General features: G+C 43.6%; 1 protein-coding gene across 5 annotated transcripts in view; it reads right to left on the bottom strand.

The window, feature by feature from the left end:
- The window catches only part of RIMBP2 (RIMS binding protein 2), a 575,178-nt gene that overhangs the window by 475,694 nt on the left and 78,560 nt on the right, over positions 1–20,924 (bottom strand). For all 5 annotated transcript variants that reach the window (XM_088482099.1, XM_088482100.1, XM_088482101.1 and 2 more), the window contains exon 3: positions 11,529–11,636. In XM_088482099.1, the coding sequence (XP_088338225.1) occupies positions 11,529–11,636 (108 nt within the window). The remainder of the gene's footprint in view (positions 1–11,528; positions 11,637–20,924) is intronic.

Here is a 20,924-nt window from a genome sequence, read left to right as displayed (position 1 = left end):
AAACATCACAACTGCAACCCACAAGGCTTAAAATTTATGGGCATACAAAAAATAACGACACATTGGAGAGGTGAAGACCTTGTGAAAAAACTTCTGCAAAACGAAACAAAATGGATATACAATCTTGAAACTTTGGAACCTAGTGGCCTTAACATTGAAATAGAATTGAAAGCCTTTCTATAGATATTATTCCTCCAAATTTTTTACCTGTCCCTTTTGTCACCTGTCCCTCTTTTTATTTTTATTATTTTTTACAACAGTAAGAGAGAAAATTGCATTATAACCACTAACATGTGGTTGCCGCCTGTTTAGACGGCATTTCCGGTTTGGAACATCCGGTTTTTACCTAATTTGACTAATAAAGTTATACTATTTAAGGAGCACTCTGGAGATTGCCCCAGCTATTCTTGACAAGCGCCGACATTGGCGTGAAACGCGTTGGAACAAGTGAGGAGCAAAGCGGAAGGAAGCCATCTGGGAGAACCATCTGCGTACCGCACGAGGTCCGGGCGTCTGACATCATCAAGCGGCGCCCCGGTTGAACACTATCTGTCTGGCAGAGATCCCCGGTCTGCAAGGACAGGCAGACTTTACAGGTAGGGAAAGTTTTAGACCAACACTCACCAAGCCAAAGATCTGGAACCCTTGTGTGGACACGGAAATAGCGTCCCCATTTCCTCCAACCTGCTCCAATCACACTACCCCAAAAGGGCTGTAAACATCATTATCTTTTACAATTTGTCTCTCTCACTTTTATTCAGCGCTTGTTATATATATTTTTACCATGGAAATAACCACAACCTACAAGGATCATGGCAAGATCCTCAAACTGAGAAAACATAAATTTGCTATACTTACACTGGGGGTAGTTCAATTTACACGCCTGCAGAAATAGGGAGACAATATATATATATATATATATATATATTTATATTTTTTTCAGTTATAACACTACATGCAATGCACTGTTTATTAATTTCTATATGTCAACAACACAGGAAAAGAAGGCATCAATAACAAACTAGATGCATTGTGGGCAAGATAATTTGCATATATGCAAATCACCTTGCGAATATAGCCTTGTGATTGATATGGCACTCTTCTCCTGTATGATTTACATATGGGAATCAGTGAATGGTGATTGGTATATGGTAGGTATTGTGGGGGAAGAGATATATTAAGTAAAAAAAAAAAAAATGAGTCTCTCTACTTTTAAATGTTTCTGTTATGAAGGGACATATAAGAAGCCTGATACACATTCATAGTCAATGGAGGGCAGAGCAGAGCAGAGCAGAGCTTAGGAGACAAAAGGAAACCATGGATCCTTTGCTAATGACGACTGACTACAGGAAACTGGTAAGAGGAGATAGGAGACCAGAGATCATTGATGATGGCTGTCACCAATGGTGCCCCTGGTGAGGGCCATCTAGGCCAATAGGAAGATATACCCCTGTATACACAGATGGAGAAACTGCATCTGCCATAGGACTGGTGCAAGTTTTGATGCTGTGACCGTTGATGGAGTCTAAAGACACAGCAATCTGTATTACTGCATGTATGGAGCAGATCTTCTGGTCTCATGTACAATCTTCTGATCTCAAGTACAAAAAAATGCTTAAAAACACAATCAAAAATATAATACATGCCGAGTGACAAAGAAATCACTAGTCAGCATTGGTGGAGCAATTGTTAAACACAATTCACAAGCATTTCAATAGTATCATCTTCATCATTCACTATTTGCACCTGCCCCTGATCATCTACAAAAAATATGCCTATACTGTACTACTGCCTAAATGAGAGCTCCGGGCACAGGCAGGCATAAGTGGCAGAACCATGTAAATCTTCATGAGCTAATATGTATGTGCCCACTGCTCTGGGAAGGTGCAGAGTGAATTAATGCATGTAACCCATATAGCCCATATGCAGAGCGAATTCACACAAGACACTCTGGGCCTGATTCAGACCCAGTTGCTCTGAATCAGGGCCGGTCTTTTTTCTTTTTTAGAATGGCCTCCTGGCCGCTCGCATAGCTGTGGGTGACCACCCACAGCTATAGCGAGCGACCATGATGATGGTCGCGATGGTCAAGACCATCGCGACCATCGGGATTGCGACGAGACTCTTGTGGTAGGGTCTCATGGCCACAAGCCCCTGAGAGCTTTCGGCTCAAACAGAGCCGAAAGCTCTCCCACTGACATCCCACTGAACCCTTGAGCCGGCTCCGTCGTGCGCATGTGCTCTGGGCCACCATTGACCCGGTTGCGAGCGCTCAGCGCTTGCGACCGGGTGTTAATCACGCCCTCTGCACCAACTGGCAAAGTAATCACTCTCCATCATACCCAATGTGTAGTAACACAGAGAGCAGTTTGAGTAGGTTATGGGACATTTACCAAGTAGCACTGTTTGGAGGGTTTATCATTCCCAGCTGTGCCGTTTGATACACCAGGAATGCTCCAGTCATCTATTTTTGATAGGGGAACAGATGAGAGATGGCTACTCACATAGAAATAATGGTTCTGTACTGAGTCAATTGGGCTCATTGCAGAGGTGAACAAAACAAAAGGGGATAGAGGTAGAGGCCCTTCTAATAAATTAAAGCAAATGGAAGTCTGCTACTGAACAAATGTGACACAAAAAACAAACAAACCACAGGTGTGTACTGTGCCTTAGACTAACAGGTAGTTGGCACACCGAGATTTGATTTTGTTTTCTTGAGCTTAAAAAAGCACAAACAGTTAAAGAAAAAAGAACTTGTCTGTCCAGACCGTAAGCACTGAAGGCTATGCTCTTCAATCTAGGGATTGCTAAAGATAATATACACATGAATTTAGGGGTGTGCACCGGCCACTTTTCGTGTTTTGGTTTTGGATCTGGATCTTTCTTCGTGTTTTGGATCTGGATTGGTTTTGCCAAAACCACCCTTCCGTGTTTTGGGTTCTGGGTTTTGTGTTTTGGATCTGTATTTTTTTGAAAAAAAGCATAAAAACAGCTAAAATGACAGAATTTGTAGGTTTTTCTGCTCCTATGCTATTATTAACCTCAATAACCTTAATTTCCACTCATTTCCAGTCTATTCTGAATACCTCACACCTCACAATAGTGTTTTTATGTCCAAAAGGTTGCACCGAGGTAGCTGGATGACTATGCTAAGCGACACGAGTGGGCGGCACAAACACGTGACCCATCTAGGCGTGAAACTGCAGTGGCAGACAGGATGGCATTGAAAAACTAGGCCCCAAACTGTACATAATGCAAAGAAAAAAAAGAGGTGCAAGATGGAATTGTCCTTGGGCCCTCCCACCCACCCTTATGTTGTATAAACAGGACATGCACACTTTAACAAACCAATCATTTCAGCACCAGGGTCTGCCACACAACTGTGGCTGAAATGATTGGTTCGTTTGGGCCCCCACAAAACAAGCTGGCAATTTATCTGTCCCTGCACAAACTGGCTCTACGGAGGCAAGATGTCATCCTCATCCTCCTCATCCACCGATTCCTCACCCTCTTCAGTGTGTACATCCTCATCCTCACAGAGTATTAATTCGTCCCTGCTGTACGTTCTGGAGGCTGGTCTCCCTGGAAGAGTTGATAATTCATTTTATGAACATCATCTTCTCCACATTTTGTGGAAGCAACCTACGCCTTTCGCTGACAAGGTTCCCGGCTGCACTAAACACTCTTTCGGAGTACACACTGGAGGGGGGGCAACTCAGGTAAAATAGAGCCAGTTTGTACAGGGACCTCCAAATTGCTTCTTTTTCCTGCCAGTACAGGTACGGACTGTCTGACATGCCTACTTGGATGCTGTCACCGATGTAATCCTTTAACAGACAGACGCACGCTTGTCGCTGCTGCTTTGAGGATTCAAGTGCGGCTACAGCCCACACAATTCACAAAGACAGAAAAAAAAAAGAATATTTTTATTGTTTGTGGAGCACACTTTGAGGGTTACACCACCCTTTAACAGACAGACGCACGCTTGTCGCTGCTGCTTTGAGGATGCAAGTGCGGCTACAGCCCACACAATTCACAAAGACAGAAAAAAGAAGAAGAATATTTTTATTGTTTGTGTAGAACACTTTGAGGGTGTCACCACCCTTTAACAGACAGACGCACGCTTGTCGCTGCTGCTTTAAGGATGCAGGTGCGGCTACAGCCCACACATTTCACAAAGACCGAAAAAAAAAGAACAATATTTTAATTGTTTGTGTAGCACACTTTGAGGGTGTCACCACCCTTTAACAGACAGACGCACGCTTGTCGCTGCTGCTTTAAGGATGCAGGTGCGGCTACAGCCCACACAATTCACAAAGACAGAAAAAAGAAGAATATTTTTATTGTTTGTGTAGCACACTTTGAGGGTGTCACCACCCTTTAACAGACAGACGCACGCTTGTCGCTGCTGCTTTGAGGATGCAAGTGCGGCTACATCGCACACAAGTCACAAACACATTAAAAAAATAGTTTTTTATTTTTTGGAGCACTTTGAGAGTTACACCACCCTTTAACAGACAGACGCACGCTTGTCGCTGCTGCTTTAAGGATGCAGGTGCGGCTACAGCCCACACATTTCACAAAGACCGAAAAAAAAAGAACAATATTTTAATTGTTTGTGTAGAACACTTTGAGGGTGTCACCACCCTTTAACAGACAGACGCACGCTTGTCGCTGCTGCTTTAAGGATGCAGGTGCGGCTACAGCCCACACAATTCACATAGACAGAAAAAAGAATATTTTTATTGTTTGTGTAGCACACTTTGAGGGTGTCACCACCCTTTAACAGACAGACGCACGCTTGTCGCTGCTGCTTTAAGGATGCAGGTGCGGCTACAGCCCACACATTTCACAAAGACCGAAAAAAAAAGAACAATATTTTTATTGTTTGTGTAGCACACTTTGAGGGTGTCACCACCCTTTAACAGACAGACGCACGCTTGTCGCTGCTGCTTTGAGGATGCAAGTGCGGCTACATCGCACACAAGTCACAAACACATTAAAAAAATAGTTTTTTATTTTTTGGAGCACTTTGAGAGTTACACCACCCTTTAACAGACAGACGCACGCTTGTCGCTGCTGCTTTAAGGATGCAGGTGCGGCTACAGCCCACACATTTCACAAAGACCGAAAAAAAAAGAACAATATTTTAATTGTTTGTGTAGAACACTTTGAGGGTGTCACCACCCTTTAACAGACAGACGCACGCTTGTCGCTGCTGCTTTAAGGATGCAGGTGCGGCTACAGCCCACACAAGTCACAAACACATTAAAAAAATAGTTTTTTATTTTTTGGAGCACTTTGAGAGTTACACCACCCTTTAACAGACAGACGCACGCTTGTCGCTGCTGCTTTAAGGATGCAGGTGCGGCTACAGCCCACACAATTCACAAAGACAGAAAAAAAAAGAACAATATTTTAATTGTTTGTGTAGCACACTTTGAGGGTGTCACCACCCTTTAACAGACAGACGCACGCTTGTCGCTGCTGCTTTGAGGATGCAGGTGGAATCTAGACGGGATTTGGACACTGAGGACACTTTTGTTGATGTTTCTGTACAGTCTCGGTATCGCCTGTCTAGTGAAGTGGAATCTAGACGGGATTTGGAACCGGGGACACACTACCTCCATCAATTGTCTAAATCCCACTGCACTAATGTCGGATACCGGACGCACGTCTAACACCAACATAGCAGTCAAGGCCTCAGTTATACGTTTTGCTTCAGGATGACTGCTGTCGTACTTCATCCTCATCGCTAGGGACTGTTGGAGGGTCAATTGTTTAGTAAAAGTAGTGATGTTCCTACTTCCTCTCTGGGATGATGAACAACTCCCAGCAGCAGCAACAGCACTAGGAGGAAGTGGTTCTTGATCTTTCCCTATTTTATTTTTATCGGAGAAAGTTTGGTCCTCCATTTATGTTATATTGATATATATACGTGCGGCTAAAGCGCACACAAACACAGAAAATATTTTTTTATTTTTGCTGGAGAGTAGTGCACTTTGTGGGTTACACCACCCTTTAAGAAATGAGCCAGCCGGCTCTTTACTTATGGGACACAGGCGCACGCTTGGCGCTGCTCCTTTGTTGATGCACGTGCAGCCACAGTGCACACAAGTCACAAACACAGAAAATATATATTTTTTTTGGTTTGGAGTGTACTTTGGGGGTTACAGAACCCTTTAACGGTCAAGCCAGCCGGCCCTTTACTTATGACACAGGCGCACGCTTGGCACTACTTTGTTGATGCACGTGCGGCTACTGCGCACACAATTCACAAACACAGAAAATAATTTTTTTTTTGGTTTGGACTGGAGTGTACTTTCGGGGGTTACAGCACCCTTTAACGGTCTAGCCAGCTGGCCCTTTACTTATGACACAGGCGCACGCTTGGCACTACTTTGTTGATGCACGTGCGGCTACTGCGCACACAATTCACAAACACAGAAAATAATTTTTTTTTGGTTTGGACTGGAGTGCACTTTGGGGGTTACAGCACCCTTTAACGGTCAAGCCAGCCGGCCCTTTACTTATGACACAGGTGCACGCTTGGCACTACTTTGTTGATGCACGTGCGGCTACTGCGCACACAATTCACAAACACAGAAAATATATTATTTTTTTAGCACTTGGGGGGAGCACCCCTGATGGACAGAGCACCCCCTGGACAACACTACAGCACCCCTTTAGGACTGGGACACTGCACAGGACTTTGGAGTGGACACAGTCCCTATGGAGAACTGACTGCACAACACAGTCCAGCCAGCCCCTATGGACTTTGAAGTAGTGGACACAGCCCCTATTAACAACAGCAGCACAGCGCAGCACAGCGCAGCACAGCACAGCACCTATGGACTTTGAAGTAGTGGACAACAGCAGCACAGCACAGCACAGCACAACACTACTCTGCACTACACTACACTACACTACACAGCCCTAACTCCCACCCTCCCTCTTCACTGTCCACAGCCGAGTGAGAAAATGGCGCCGACGCGGGTACCTTATATAGGATCCAAAACCCGCGAGACTCGGAAGGCGGGATGATGACGTTTTGCCTCGATTTCAGATCCGAGTCAGGCGGGAAAAGTCGAGCCTGATTCGGATCGGACTCGGATCGGGGGGGCTCGGGGGGGTTCGGATTTCAGAAATCCGAACCCGCTCACCCCTAGTTAACAATATTGTTTATATTTGTAATATTTTTATATGGATGGAGATATATACTGATTAGTTAATATATCAGTTTTCAGATGTCATCTTTTCTATTTACATGTTATAAATGTGTTCTTAATGCTAATGTTAATTGTGTTTGTGTAACTATTATATTGTTGAGCACAATTATTATGCTTCAATAAAGAAATATTTAAAACAAAAAAAAAGAAATCTGAGCATATTAGGGGAACCTGCTTCACACCAGCAGGGATTGTGCATTGTGCTGTTTTTATTACACAATAGTAATCTGGGAGTTCCTTGGCGCACAAAGGCACTAAAGCCCCTTTTACCTTAAAATCATGCAGAAATGGCAGGTTTTATCCATGCAGATTACCTTGTGCGGAATCTCTACATTTCCAGTAATTATGACTTACCACCAAACGCATTAACTGATTACAAACAAATTTGTCTGTTTTTTTCCCCCCAATATTATTTATTGAATGACTCAGAAGCAGAGCCGGCCCTGAGCAATTTGATGCCCTAGGCAAAATTTTCATTGGTGCAGGTAATCCCACCACCAAGCTTAGTGTTTATACACGGACACCAAAAAGAACACATTGTTTTATGGCTTATTTTTTATTGTTAAAGAAACACATGCTAAGTGCACAATATATACAACTATCCGGGCATCCTCCTTTGTTAACGCCCGCGGAGGAAAGATGAACGGCGTAAAATGAGTCAGTCAGATTCATTATACTGCTGCCTGCTACAGGCCCCTTCATTGCGGCAGGCCCAGGTCAGTGCAATGTACCAGCTGCAATGCCGCTAGTTCCGCCTCTGACCCAGCACCCTTCTCCATGTCGCACAGCACAACACCAATTACCCAGCAGCACAGATCACAGAGGCAGCCAACAACACCCATTACCCCTCTCCTACACAGCAATCCTCATCCAGCACCTCTCACCCAGCACAAGACCCCTCGTACAGAACCACTCTGCCCTCTCCCAGCACTGCAACCCTCACCCGGCAGCACAGATCACAGCTGCACCCATCACCAATCACACCTCCCCCGACCAGCATACAGCAGCCTTCACAGCAGTCAGCTCAGCATCCCTCACTACATGCTGAGCTGACTTTAATGAAAAACATTTTTATAACAGTCACTTACTTTTTAAAACTGTCTGGTTGCTTGTGCGTCTGCCCCTGCAGAATCCTCACTGTGCTTTGTGGGGGTGTCGCTGGCAGGCTGCAGGGAGTCAAGTGCAGGCTTAGCCTGCTGGACTCCAAAGGCCCATGGGAGGAGGAGCTGGATGCAGCTATGCATCCGCAGCAGCCCTCCTCACCGACAGCAGCGGCCATTTTTGTTGATGCACAGTGCCCACTGCCCCCACTGTGCAGAGTCTGCTACTCTGCTCCAGCCTCCTCTGACCCGCCTGCTCCAGCAGCGGCAGCCCGCTGTTACTGACTGTGAGCTGCTGCTGCCTGATCAGAGCTCCGATCGAGGCCGCCAAACCTCTAGCAGAGCCTCGCCGTCCAGGCGCCCCTAGGCATTTGCTACGTTTGCCTATGCGTAGAGCCGGCTCGGATCGGAAGAATCACAAATAGAAGGTACAGCTACAATACAAAATAAGTATAAAATGACAGGTAACTAGGTAAAGCCCAGCAATATAATACAATACGTCAGTAACAGAAGTCAAATTATATAAAAACAAAACTGTCAATGCAACAGCTTTGACAAAATATATTGGGCACACAAACACTACTACAATACAGTGAATTAAAAAATGCGAGCGTCAATGACAGACTCCTTCCCATCCCTGAATGGGTCATGATAAATTATACGGTATCAATATACGTCCAATCACAGGTCACAGAACTGTACCTTCACAGGGATTACTGAGCTGCAGAAACTAGGGTAACAGTTTATTTCATAATAACACTCACTGATGTAATGGTACACAGATTGCAGGCTTCAGTGCTGACTGATGTTAAATTGCTTTTAAAGCTTTTATATTTCAAACACTAAGATTAAATAATAATTATCACGGCTTCTTTTAAAGAGCTGACAGCAATTTGCATGACAGAAAAAGTGCTATGGTGTTGGATACTAGTACTCAGTCAATAGAATTCTCATCCAAGCATAATTTCCAGCCTGTGAGAAGTCTGAGTGAAGAATCTACTTAATAGACTGACAGATTTAATAGTAAAACTTAAGCCTGAGGCACCCTAAAGCGCATATCTTACAACTGCTGCACCAAGCTGGAAGTAAATAATTACATCTGTTCCGATACTGGGCCTGATTCAGGGATATACGCTAGAGCACAGTCGCTGTGTCTTTGTACGCAGCAGCTGTGCTAAAATATGCAAAACGCCACAGGAGGCGACTTAAGTAAAAGATGCCCACTGCCGGCTTCTGTGATCCATAGATGCAGCATCAGTACTATTGCGTGACCATCAGACATCTGAATAACCCTCCGGTTACTCAGGATGTCCAGAAAAATCACGAAACCGTTGCCAGTGAAGCTGTGTCCAAGCAGCCACTGGCTTTGATGCCCAGAAAATGGGGTCAACATGCCCCAGTTTTCTGTAACAATTCCCATCGCCACCGTGTCACCTCCCCCAAATGCCAGCAGCTGCTAATCATGAATGTGGCTTTTGGGGTCATCACAGGACCTGATCCGCACATGCGCAGTGCGGCTCTTGTGCATGCACAGACCTTCAATCAATGGAGATTTACGCCAACATCTGAGTTCTGGAAATATATAAATCAGGCCCACTTTCCACGTAGTTCCCCACAGTAGTGTAAATTTATATGGCATATAAGCAGGCCCAGCGACAGGGGGGTACAAAGGAATCTCGGGAGCCTAGTTCATGTATCCCCCCTGGCCTCTGCTATATTCAGAAGGACTCAGAGACAGTTGGAGGGAGACCTGCAACCCGGAACAATAGTCTTTTTTGTGCCAGCACAGCGTTCATGATGTCATTCATAGGGGTCTATTTATCAAGCAGTGAAAAGCGCGGAGAAGTGAACCAGTGTAGAAGTTGCCCATATCAACCAATCAGCTTTGAAGTAGCATTTATCAAGTACAGTCTATAAAATAATAGGTAGGAGCTGATTGGTTGCTATGTGCAATTTCTCCACTGGTCCACTTCTCCACGCTTTTCACTGCTTGATAAATAGACTCCTTAGTTGGGAATAGAGTAAGTTAGAGCAACTGTGCATCTTGGTAAAACCATGTTGCACTGCAGGTGGGGCAGATTTATAATGTGCAGAAAGACTTACATTTGAGAGTGGTGTGTCCAAACTGAAATCTAAATTGCAGTGTACAAAAGCTGCACAGTATTTGTAGGCTACAGACAGAATTGACCATACATACAAAAAAAAACCCTATTCCCAAGTCTGAATCAGGCCCACTGTCAGGTGGTGGCTGGGGGGGGCTGGAGATGAAGTGACGGGGCGGGGGATGTTGAGATGAAGACACAGGGCTGGGGAGACGCTGGGGCTGTGAAACACAGGGGCTGGGCTTGTCAGGCGCAGGGGCTTGGTTTGAGGCTGAGAGATGCAGGGGCTGGGGAATGAGGCTGAGAGACATTGGAGATGTGGAATGAAACATAGACATAGGAGCTTAGGAATGAAGCTGAGAGACACAGGGGCTGGGGAATGAAGCTGAGAGACACAGGGGCTGGGGAATGAACCTAAGAGACACAGGGTGGGAGGATAAAGTTGAGAGAGGTAGGGTGGGGGGATAAAGCTGATAGATGCAGTGTGGGGGATTGAAGCTGAGAGAGACAGGGTGGGGAATGAGGCTTAGAAACACATGTGGGAAGATAATGATGCTGAGAGATACAGAGGAGAAGAGTGAATGGCCGGATATGGAGAGACATAGGGAGAAGAGGCTGGAGACACATGGATGGTGCTGGAGAGATCAGGGTTGAGGCTGGTACAACACAGGCAAGGTTGAGGCTGGAGAGACATGGGGGATAAGGTTGAAAGACACAGTTGGGGATGAGGCTGGAAAGACATTTGGGGATGAGCCAATGGCTGACCTGCATGTACCTCCTGGGAGGGGATAGGGGGCCTTAAAAACCCTGAGTGTGCCGGATCCCAAGATTTCTGTTGCTGTCACCGCATATAAGATAGAGAAAAACCCAGTTGTACTTTACATAAAGTCTTAGTGTCCTACTGTATATCAAGCTGTTTTTGACGAAGGTGGAAAGAAATTATCAAACTTTTATGTTTATTAAAGATGCAATGGAAAGTCAGGCATAATAATGTCATAAAACTTCCCCTATTAATTTGAAAATGTTAATGCTGGGGTTTAGTTGCCCACTAAAATGACCACACCTTTACAACCATAAAGAATAAAGAAGCCTCTTACCTTGCTTTTTGTAAGTTTGGCTGCATTTGGCTTTGCTGAGTCCTTGCTGATGGTTTTCTGGTCTGGTTGTTTTGCAGCACTTCCTACCTTACTGCTGTTAGGTTTCTGCTGTCAAAAAGTAACAACACAATTATTGGCATTGCACACTTGTATATGTGTAGAACCGGTCTCTATGCTAGATTCAGTACAGCCTGTCCCTCTAACAGGGCAACCTCTACTCTAGAGTTATCCAAATACCGGGGAATTAAGTGCGACACATAGGGACTGATTCAGAGGTGCACGTAATGTTAATGCCGCTGATGATTTCAGTCTGTGCATGTGTCAGAGTTGCCCTGCGCATGTGTCCCGGTGGTTACCGCTCTAAGATGCAGATCGAAATTACTTACTCTATTCCCAAATCTGAATCTGGTCCTCTGTCTGCCTCAGATGTGATCCTGCTCTAGACCCTGACTTCCTCCCCTCTCTAGGCTGCTGCTAAGCAACAGGGCACATTGCTGGCTCTGATTGGCTCTCACAGTGTTTCAGCACTATGGGCAGCTACTGTACTTCAACTTGGTGTAAGATTAGATTTTTTCTATGACTGCTTCACTAAAATAGTCACTGCTCACTCCTTTTTGTCACAGATGAATGGTTCATACTAAACCTTCCTCAACCAATACTGTATATAGTGAAAACCCCATAAAAATCCCTCCAGCGGTTCACGAGATTAGCCCGAACAAACACACAGAACCGGAAGCTTTATATATATATATATATATATATATATATATATATATATATACATATATATATATATATATATATATATATATATATATATATATATATATATCCAATGCTTTCACATAGAAAAAAGACCAGCACACTTCTTATAAATGCAAAAAAAATCAAAAATGACCTAATGGTCATGATCTATTGTATAAAAATACAGTATGCAACAGTCTACAAAGCGCATGTCACTCCTTAATCAGACAGCATGTATAACACTAAAGTGGTCAGAATAAACACTATATTGTAATAACGTAGATAGTGCAGACCAAAAAAAACACAGTGGTATACTCATCTAAAGCCTGGTGACTTAAAATGTAGTGAGTGGTGTCTGATACTTCTATGTTATTTATTATGGGATTGCAGCACCTGAACTTTTATTACTAAATGTGTGCTGTTCTGCACTGCTGTGTATATATATATATATATATATATATATATATAGCAAAGTAATGAAGCTGCGGCACTCAGATTTGTGGCAATAATGAATATATTAACAGTGTCACATAAACGAAACCAACATTTCGTAGCGCTAAGCTCCTTTGTCAAGGAGCTTAGCGCTCTGAAATGTTGGTTTTGTTTATGTGACACATTTAATTGCTTTACTTAACATCCATCTACTGCTGAGGGCACCGGAGTCAGCTGTCTTCCAAAGAAGGAGTGCCGGACTGAAGGAATTGTATAATATATATATATATATATATATATATATATTGCCCTGGGGAAGGGGACTTGATCCCCGAAACATTGACCAAATAAACACCCTGTTGTAGGGTGCACCGTTGTTATCAGTCTCCGAGTGCTGCCTCTCTTCTAGATTTATATGGCGCCACAAGGGATCAGCAGCACCTTACAACGTTCGCAAGCATAAACCGTTCAAACAAAATATATGGAAAATAAATTGGAAATGCAAAAGACTTACAGTATAAAACATTGGAGAACATGGAATATACAATCTATATAGACATTGTTTCATATGCAGTCACAATATCCACAAAGGTAGCGCTGTCTGCTGAGCCTAAAATTTTGGTGGCAAAATGGGCAAGGGAGGAGCAAGAGAGAGTAGAGGTTCCTGTTTGTGAGAGCTTACAGTCTAGAGAGAAGGGACAGACAGAGGTGACAGAGGGGAGAGACGGTGAGGAAGGAGCATGGATAGGGGAGTTAGTATGAGAGCTGGAATGCTTTAATAAAGAAGTGTGTTTTGAGAGCTCATTTGAAGCATTGGAGACAAGTGGAAAGTCTAATTTGGGGAGGGAGTAAGTTCCAGTGGTGGGGAGCAGCATGGGTGAAATCTTGGAAGTGGGAGTGGGAGAAGGTATTAAGTTGAGAGGAGAGACGGCAGTTACTGGTTATGTGAAGTGGGAAGTCGGGAGTGTGGAGGGAGATTGGATTCGAGTGACTGTTTTATAGGTGACTGTGAGGATTTTAAGTTTCTGAAGGGAAATGGGAACCAGTGAAGGGCCTGGTGAAAGGTGGAGTCAAAAGCAGTTTGTTGGAGAGGAGGATGAGCCGAGCAGAAGCACTGAGAACAGACTGCAGTGTAAAGAGGTGGGTGCCAGGGAGGTCAGATAAATGGAGGTTGCAGTAGTCCATTCTAGAGATGACCAGTCAGTGGATGAGAGTCTTTGTTGCCCCCTGGGTGAGAAAGTATCTGTTCCTGAAGATATTACAAAGGTGGAAGCGAACAGACTGGGAGAGAGACTGAATGTGTGATTCAAAGAAGAGGTTGGAGTTAAGAGTAACTCCAAGACAGCGGACTTGTGAGATAGATGAGATTGTGAGGTTGTTGATGGATAGTCTAATCGAGGGAGGAGAGGGGACTCAGGCGGGAGGGAAGACAATCCGCGCAGTGTAATTGTCGCAACTCTCGGGTAGATAATGGATGCAACCCGTATTTAGGGATTGGCGTTACCTATTTCTGAGGCGCAGAGTCTAATGTGCCGGTGGTATTCACCAGAAACCTTCGCAAGAAGGCATGGACTTGGCTGTGTCCGACACAGGGCCGGCTCCAGGGTTCTGAGCACCCTGTGCCGGACCCCGACAGAGCGCCCTAAGTTCGCGTGCGGGAAAGCCACGCTCGACCGAATTTGGGGGCGTGGGCTAATAACCATAGGCCACGCCCCCTGTGTGCCGTTATTTGGAGGCGTGCCCGCATGGCACGCCTCCAAATAACGTCAGCCTGGGGGTAAAGCCCAGCACTCCGTCACTGGCTGGGCTTCCCCCAGCCTTCTCCCGTCAGTGAATGGTTGCCGCGCACATGCGCACGGCATCCATTCACTCTCCGGGGACTGGCACCGGTGCACAGCTGTGGTGGTGGGGGTCCCCAGCCTCCCCATTTGACCACCCGCGGGCCACTTCGGCTGAAATCGGGATGCTGGGGAGGGGTGCCGCCCTCTACGGGTGGCGCCCTTGTGCGACCGCACTGGTCGAACACCCCTAGTGCCGGCCCTGGTCCAACACACAGGTCGCAGCCCTCAGAATAGGTTCCCTTATAAAGGTGCTGGTGTACTTTGGATGTAAAGGAGAAGACTCAACGTAGTCAACAGGCTGGGTCAAAACCAAACGGACAAGATGGTACCAGGAACAGACATAAGCAAGTCATAGAGGCAAGCCAAGGTCATACCCAGATTATAAATGCAGTACCAGGGATCAGATGAAATCAGAGTCACGGACAAAGCCAAGGTCAGGAACAGGTAACAAGGAAAGCACAGGAACGTAAGTTAATGGAGCCTATACTTTGGCAGAGGAGTGCTCCCAGGGACTTCCTTATATAGGCAGGGCTTGAATAGGACGCCTACTCTGATGTCACCAAGAAGTATGTGTGTCTCTTTAAATACTGTCAGGTTGGCGCTCGCTCCTGAAGGGAGCAGCGACCGCCTGTAACATGCCGCAGGGGGGAGGAAGTACTACACAGCTGTGGGCGCCAGGGACTCTCGCCCGCTGCCCTGCCAAAGAACAGCACCGCTGGACCCGGTAAGTGCATGCCACTGTCCGGCACGCTGTGACATTACCCCCTCCTCTAAGGGTGGGCACCAAACACCCCACCTTGCCAGGAAACTTCTGATGGAATTTCTGAAGAAGTTGGGGAGTGTGAATGTCAGAAGCCTTGACCCAACAACGTTCCTCAGCACCATACCCCTTCTAGTCTTCCAAGAACTGAACAGATCCCCTAGAAATCCCGGAGTCCAAGATCTGTTTCACTTCATATTCTTGCTGATGGTCTACAGAAATTGCAGAGGGAGGATTGCAGGGTGCTGAAAATCAATTAAGCACCAGGGGTTTTAGGAGGGACACATGAAATACATTGGGTATATTCACAGTACCAGGAAGTTTCAGACGGAATGCCACTGGATTAATCACATGAAGAATCTGGAAGGGACTGATGTATCTGGGAGCGAACTTCATCTTGGGAACTCTTAATCACAGGTGCTTGGCTGACAGCCGGACTTTATCACCAGGCCTCAACACCGGAACCTTCCTTCTCTTCCTATCTGCAAACATTTTATACTTTGACGAGGCTTTGCACAGATTCTTCTTTAGCTCCTTCCAGATTTTAAAGAACCAGTTTATTGTACCACGTACAGATGGCAGCGACACGGATTGAAGACTTGGTAACTCTGGTAACATAGAATGCAAACCGTATATAGTAAAAAATGAAGAGTGCCCCGACGTCTCATAATACAGATTATTGTGGGCAAATTCAGCCCATGGTAACAGAGAGATCCAGTCATCCTGATTGGCAGAAATATACATCTGAATGAACTTCTCCAAATCCTGGTTTATTCGCTCTGTCTGGCCATTACTTTGGAGATGGTAGGCCGAAGAAAAGCTCAGATTGATGCCAAAACACCTGCATAATGCTCTCCAGAATCTAGACGCAAACTGCACCCCTCGATCGGAAACAATGTCTTTAGGAAATCCGTGCAACCTAGAAATTTCTCTAATAAACACTTCCGCCAACTTCGGTGCTGAAGGTAGACCTTTTAGAGGAACAAAGTGAGCGGTCTTGGAGAACCTATCCACCACCACCAGGATAGTGTTGAACCCTTGGCATGAAGGTAGATCCATCACAAAGTCCATAGAGATATGAATCCAAGGATAGTTAGGCACTGATAGTGGCACCAGAGGACTTAATGGAGAATGTGGTTGAACCTTGTGCTGAGCACAAATATGACAAGTTTCCACGAAGTCCTTAACATCGTGACTGACCGTTGACCACCAATATCAGTGAGGATTAGTTCCAAAGTTCTTTTGACTCCTGCATGCCCACTACACCGTGAAGAATGTGCCCACTGAAGTAATTTGGACCAGAGTTCAGATGCTACTAATGTTTTCCCCGGTGGAATCTTGACCTTGTTGGTAACAGCCACGAAGCAAGCAGGGGTTAGAATGGGTTTGTCCTCCTTCAATTCCTCCATCTCAACGGAACTAAATTCTTTGAGAGAGTGCATTGGCTTTGATATTTTTATTACCCAATAAAAATAAGAAAAAACAGCGCTTAACCAGATCAGGGAAACAAGTATTTAAGCAGCAGTAAAAAAGAGGTTTTTACTAACTCTTGACATCAGTATAGAAAAGGCAATATACTGAGCTTAAATACCCCGTTCAGGACATTAATTAATACACAAGGAAAAAAATTAACAGGTTTAATTACCCGCACTTACGGTGAGAAAAAAGTACATAAATTTACACAGACATAAATACCAATAAATACACAACCTAAAGGAATATATATACTATGTGTATATATATATATATATATATATATATATATATATATATTCTGAGGGGTGGTGCGGCACTCAGGACTTTTCCAAAGAAATGCTCACAGACAGACAGAGTATTGCTGTCTGTGAGTATTTCTGTGGAAAAGTCCTGAGTGCCACACCACCCCCGCATCATATTGACATCCTATTTCAGGATTGTGAAGGCATCGGGCAGATTATTTATCTTTTGGAAGTTGATCAGACTATGTATAGGAACCATATATTACTTTCCCAAACAGGAAAAAAGCTCCAATCAGGGGTCTCCGGAGCAAAACACAAAATCACAGTGTAATTCAGCTTATTTGCTCAATTGTGCACTGATGCATCAGTTGCTATACATATTATGCATAAGAAAAAATTAGTCTCATGTTTTCAATGGAATTATTGCACTTTGTATCCAAAATAAAATCCTCACTTGCCGCAAGTGGCATGCAAGTATACGGCAGTCCACCTCAAAGCATTCATATAATCATTGTCAATTTGATATCAACATTAGGACATCTATTTCCCAGCACCCCAGCTGGAAATGTAGGTCTGGTGTATTATTGAGAGTTTTAGTACTTGCCATCACCTCTCATCAGCAGCCTCAGGTGGCGTTGGTAGAATGTAATACCCGCACTTGAAGGGAGTCCCGTACCTAAATGGGATAACACTCCCATATGCCATCAGTCTCTGTAGCCACGTGGGTCCCCAAATTAATAGATTAAAAGATGGCTTGGCGCTTGTAGTAGGTGAATGCTGAGGGTACAAGTCCAAAAAACAAGGAGAGCAGCAACACACGTTTTGGCTACCGCCGTAGCCTTTTTCAAGCTGATATGCTCTCCTTCCCACAAGCCAATTTTTAAATAGTAGAAGAACATGGCTTATTGGTTAATCAGGTATTCATTGTTAACTCCTTATTTCCACAGTGGTGGTGCAGATCTCATAGCAATCTTCTCTTATTTTCCAACTTTCTCATTATAAATAAAAATGACTGTTCAAGAGAGTTTATAAGTAATTAAGTATATGTATATTTTTTAGAAAGTATAGCAGTAACAACATTCTCGGTAGCTTCAGGATATATATATATATATATATATATATATATATATATATATACAGTGGCAAACGCAGGATTTCCAGAGGGGGGTTTCCAAATACTTAAGTTTAGAGCGAGTGTGGCCTGTCCATGAAGAGGGCAGAATTAGTACTTAACCAGGTTTAATAAGTTTCATACAAAGTGTATTGTGTGTAATAATTTCAGCATATACAGGACCAGTGATCACAGTAAGCCATTAGATACATCAGTAGGCCATCCTGCCTGATCTGAATGTATTTATTTTAGATGTAGGCACCATTCCAGACTATTGGAGCAAGTCCGGGAGCTTGGATGAGCAGCAGAAGAACCTAGCACTGCCCTGGACATACTGTATGTACATATTGGGCTCTATAGCAGTGCATCTCTAACAGTGCATGTTTTCCAGATCTTCTAGTTGGTGCAGAGGTAATTTATTACTGGCTGATACATGTTAAAAGTACACAAGTGGTGCTAATTATTTCATTGTGATACTGAGAAGAACATGCAGCACTAGTAACAATCTATTATATTACTATTTCTACTGTGGTCATAGTGTGGGCTGGGGAGTGGGATTTCCAGGCAGACGGAAACCCCCCCTGCGTTTGCCTATGATATATATATATATAGCCTGGATACTGTTATTATTTTAAAAACAAACAACAGCTGTATAAGAAGCTTCTTAATTGGATCATCTAAGTAATCCAATCCGGATGTTTGGAAATGTCCCAGTTTCTCTGATAATAATAATAATAATAATAACAACATTATTAACAACAACAACAATTTTCTCAAAGAAATTCACAGAATTAGTGTCCTTAAATAAAGTATAGGTATATCAAATTCAAGTTAAATAGGCATTTGTTTATTTATCACAGGAATATTCCTTATGGAGATCGAGAAATAGGAACTTATTTTAATGGAGTAGTATCACCCATATGGGCTTTCCACAAACGCATATAAAAAACTCTATGTGGACATATAATGTGTGGTTGTGCCCATGTCAAATCCTATCTGCATAGTATCACAAATTGTTCACCTGTGTAGTTAGAAACTCTGTATGTCCATCTATCACAAGGAAAGTACTAATACAAATAGAAAAAAGGGGTCGTATCACACATATAAACTCCACACATATATAAATTATTCATGTCTGTGTATATGTGTTCCACTTATATAGTGACTAGATTTCATATGAATCACCATGATATAGATGGTGAGTATAAAAATAGATAAATAGATAATGAAAAAGTAATTACATATATTTACATAAGGTGTAATAAACATACACTATATGATGTAATATATGATCCATTGTATTATAAATGATAAATTATAAAAATATGTAAAAAATTAAAAATAATAAATGAAAAATAAAAATAAATAGATAAATAAATAATAATAATAATAATAATAATAATAATAAAATAATAAAAAACACAAGAATACTCTGTAGAAGAGAAAGAAGGGTAGATGAACCAGGGACGGCATTATAGAAGGAGAGTGGGCAGAAGACAATCAATGTGTGTAGGAGAGGGGGGGAGGCGGTGGGCTATGAACACTCCAACGACCGGACAGTACGTGTAGGTCGGCGACAGCCCACCGCGCCCCCCCAAATATCTATTCCAAAAAAATTAAACCTATTCATTTTTTACGTGTGTTTGATTAATGTCCTGACTGGGGTATTAAAGCATTTTTATTACCCGGCTGATAGGTAATCACCAAATTAAACCAATCAAAAATAATGACCATCTGGACTGACAAAAATTTAGGCAGTGAGCTGTCTTTAGGTACATCAAATTCTTAAAATCAGTGTAAATTTTGCTCCCTCTAACAAATACCACCATTCCTGAAGAGCAAGCTTGATGCCTAGTAATTCTTTGTCCCCAACAGCATAATTCTTCTCCGAGGCCGAGAATTTATCGGAGTAGAACCCACAGGAATACCACTTGCTTCTTCATCTCTTTTTGGATAGCACTGCCCCAACTCCAACAGTGGAAGCATCCACTTCCAGGAAAAAGTTTGTTTACAATTTGGTTGCCTTAGAATGAGTGATGAAAGAAAACATTGTTTTAGCAGAGAAAAAGCTTTTTCTGCCACAGAAGGCCAAACTCGAGTGTCCTGTTCCTTCTTTGTAAGAGCAGTAATGGGAGCAGCGATGGATGAGTAGTTCCTGATGAATTGACAATTGAAATTACAAAAATCCAGGAAGCATTGTATTGTTTTTAACCCAACAGGATGAGGCCAGTTGACAATGGCGGAAAGCTTCTCTTGATCCATCCGAAGGCAAGACCCTGAAATGATGTATCCCAGAAATGTTGATTCTTTCTGTTCGAAGGAGCATTTCTCAAGCTAGCAGAAAAGCTGGTTGGCCCTGAGTCGTGACAGCACTTCATATACATGTTGGCGATGAGTCATAATATCTTCAGAGAATATCAAAATGTCATCAAGGTACCACTATGTACTTGTATAACAGGACCCGGAAGATGTGATTCATGTTTTTGGAAAACAGCTGGGGCGTTGCTCAAACCAGAAAGCATGACTAAGTATTCGTAGTGGTCATCACAAGTATTAAAGGCCATCTTCCATTCATCTCCTGACTGGATTTTGATTAAATTATAAGCCCCATGAAAGTCCAGCTTGGTGAAAATCTTTGCTCCTTTTATCCGATCAAAGAGCTCATCAGAGGTAGAGGAAACCAGTCATTGATGGTGATAGTACTGACCCCGGTAATCAATGCATGGTCGCAAACCTCCAACCTTCTTCAAAATGAAAAATAGGATTGCTCCAGCGGGGATTTGGATTCCT

The sequence above is a fragment of the Taudactylus pleione genome, unplaced genomic scaffold, assembly GCF_031769625.1.
Source record: "Taudactylus pleione unplaced genomic scaffold, aTauple2 ptg000282l, whole genome shotgun sequence".
NCBI lineage: Eukaryota > Metazoa > Chordata > Amphibia > Anura > Myobatrachidae > Taudactylus > Taudactylus pleione.
This window is presented reverse-complemented; position numbering and strand designations above follow the sequence as displayed.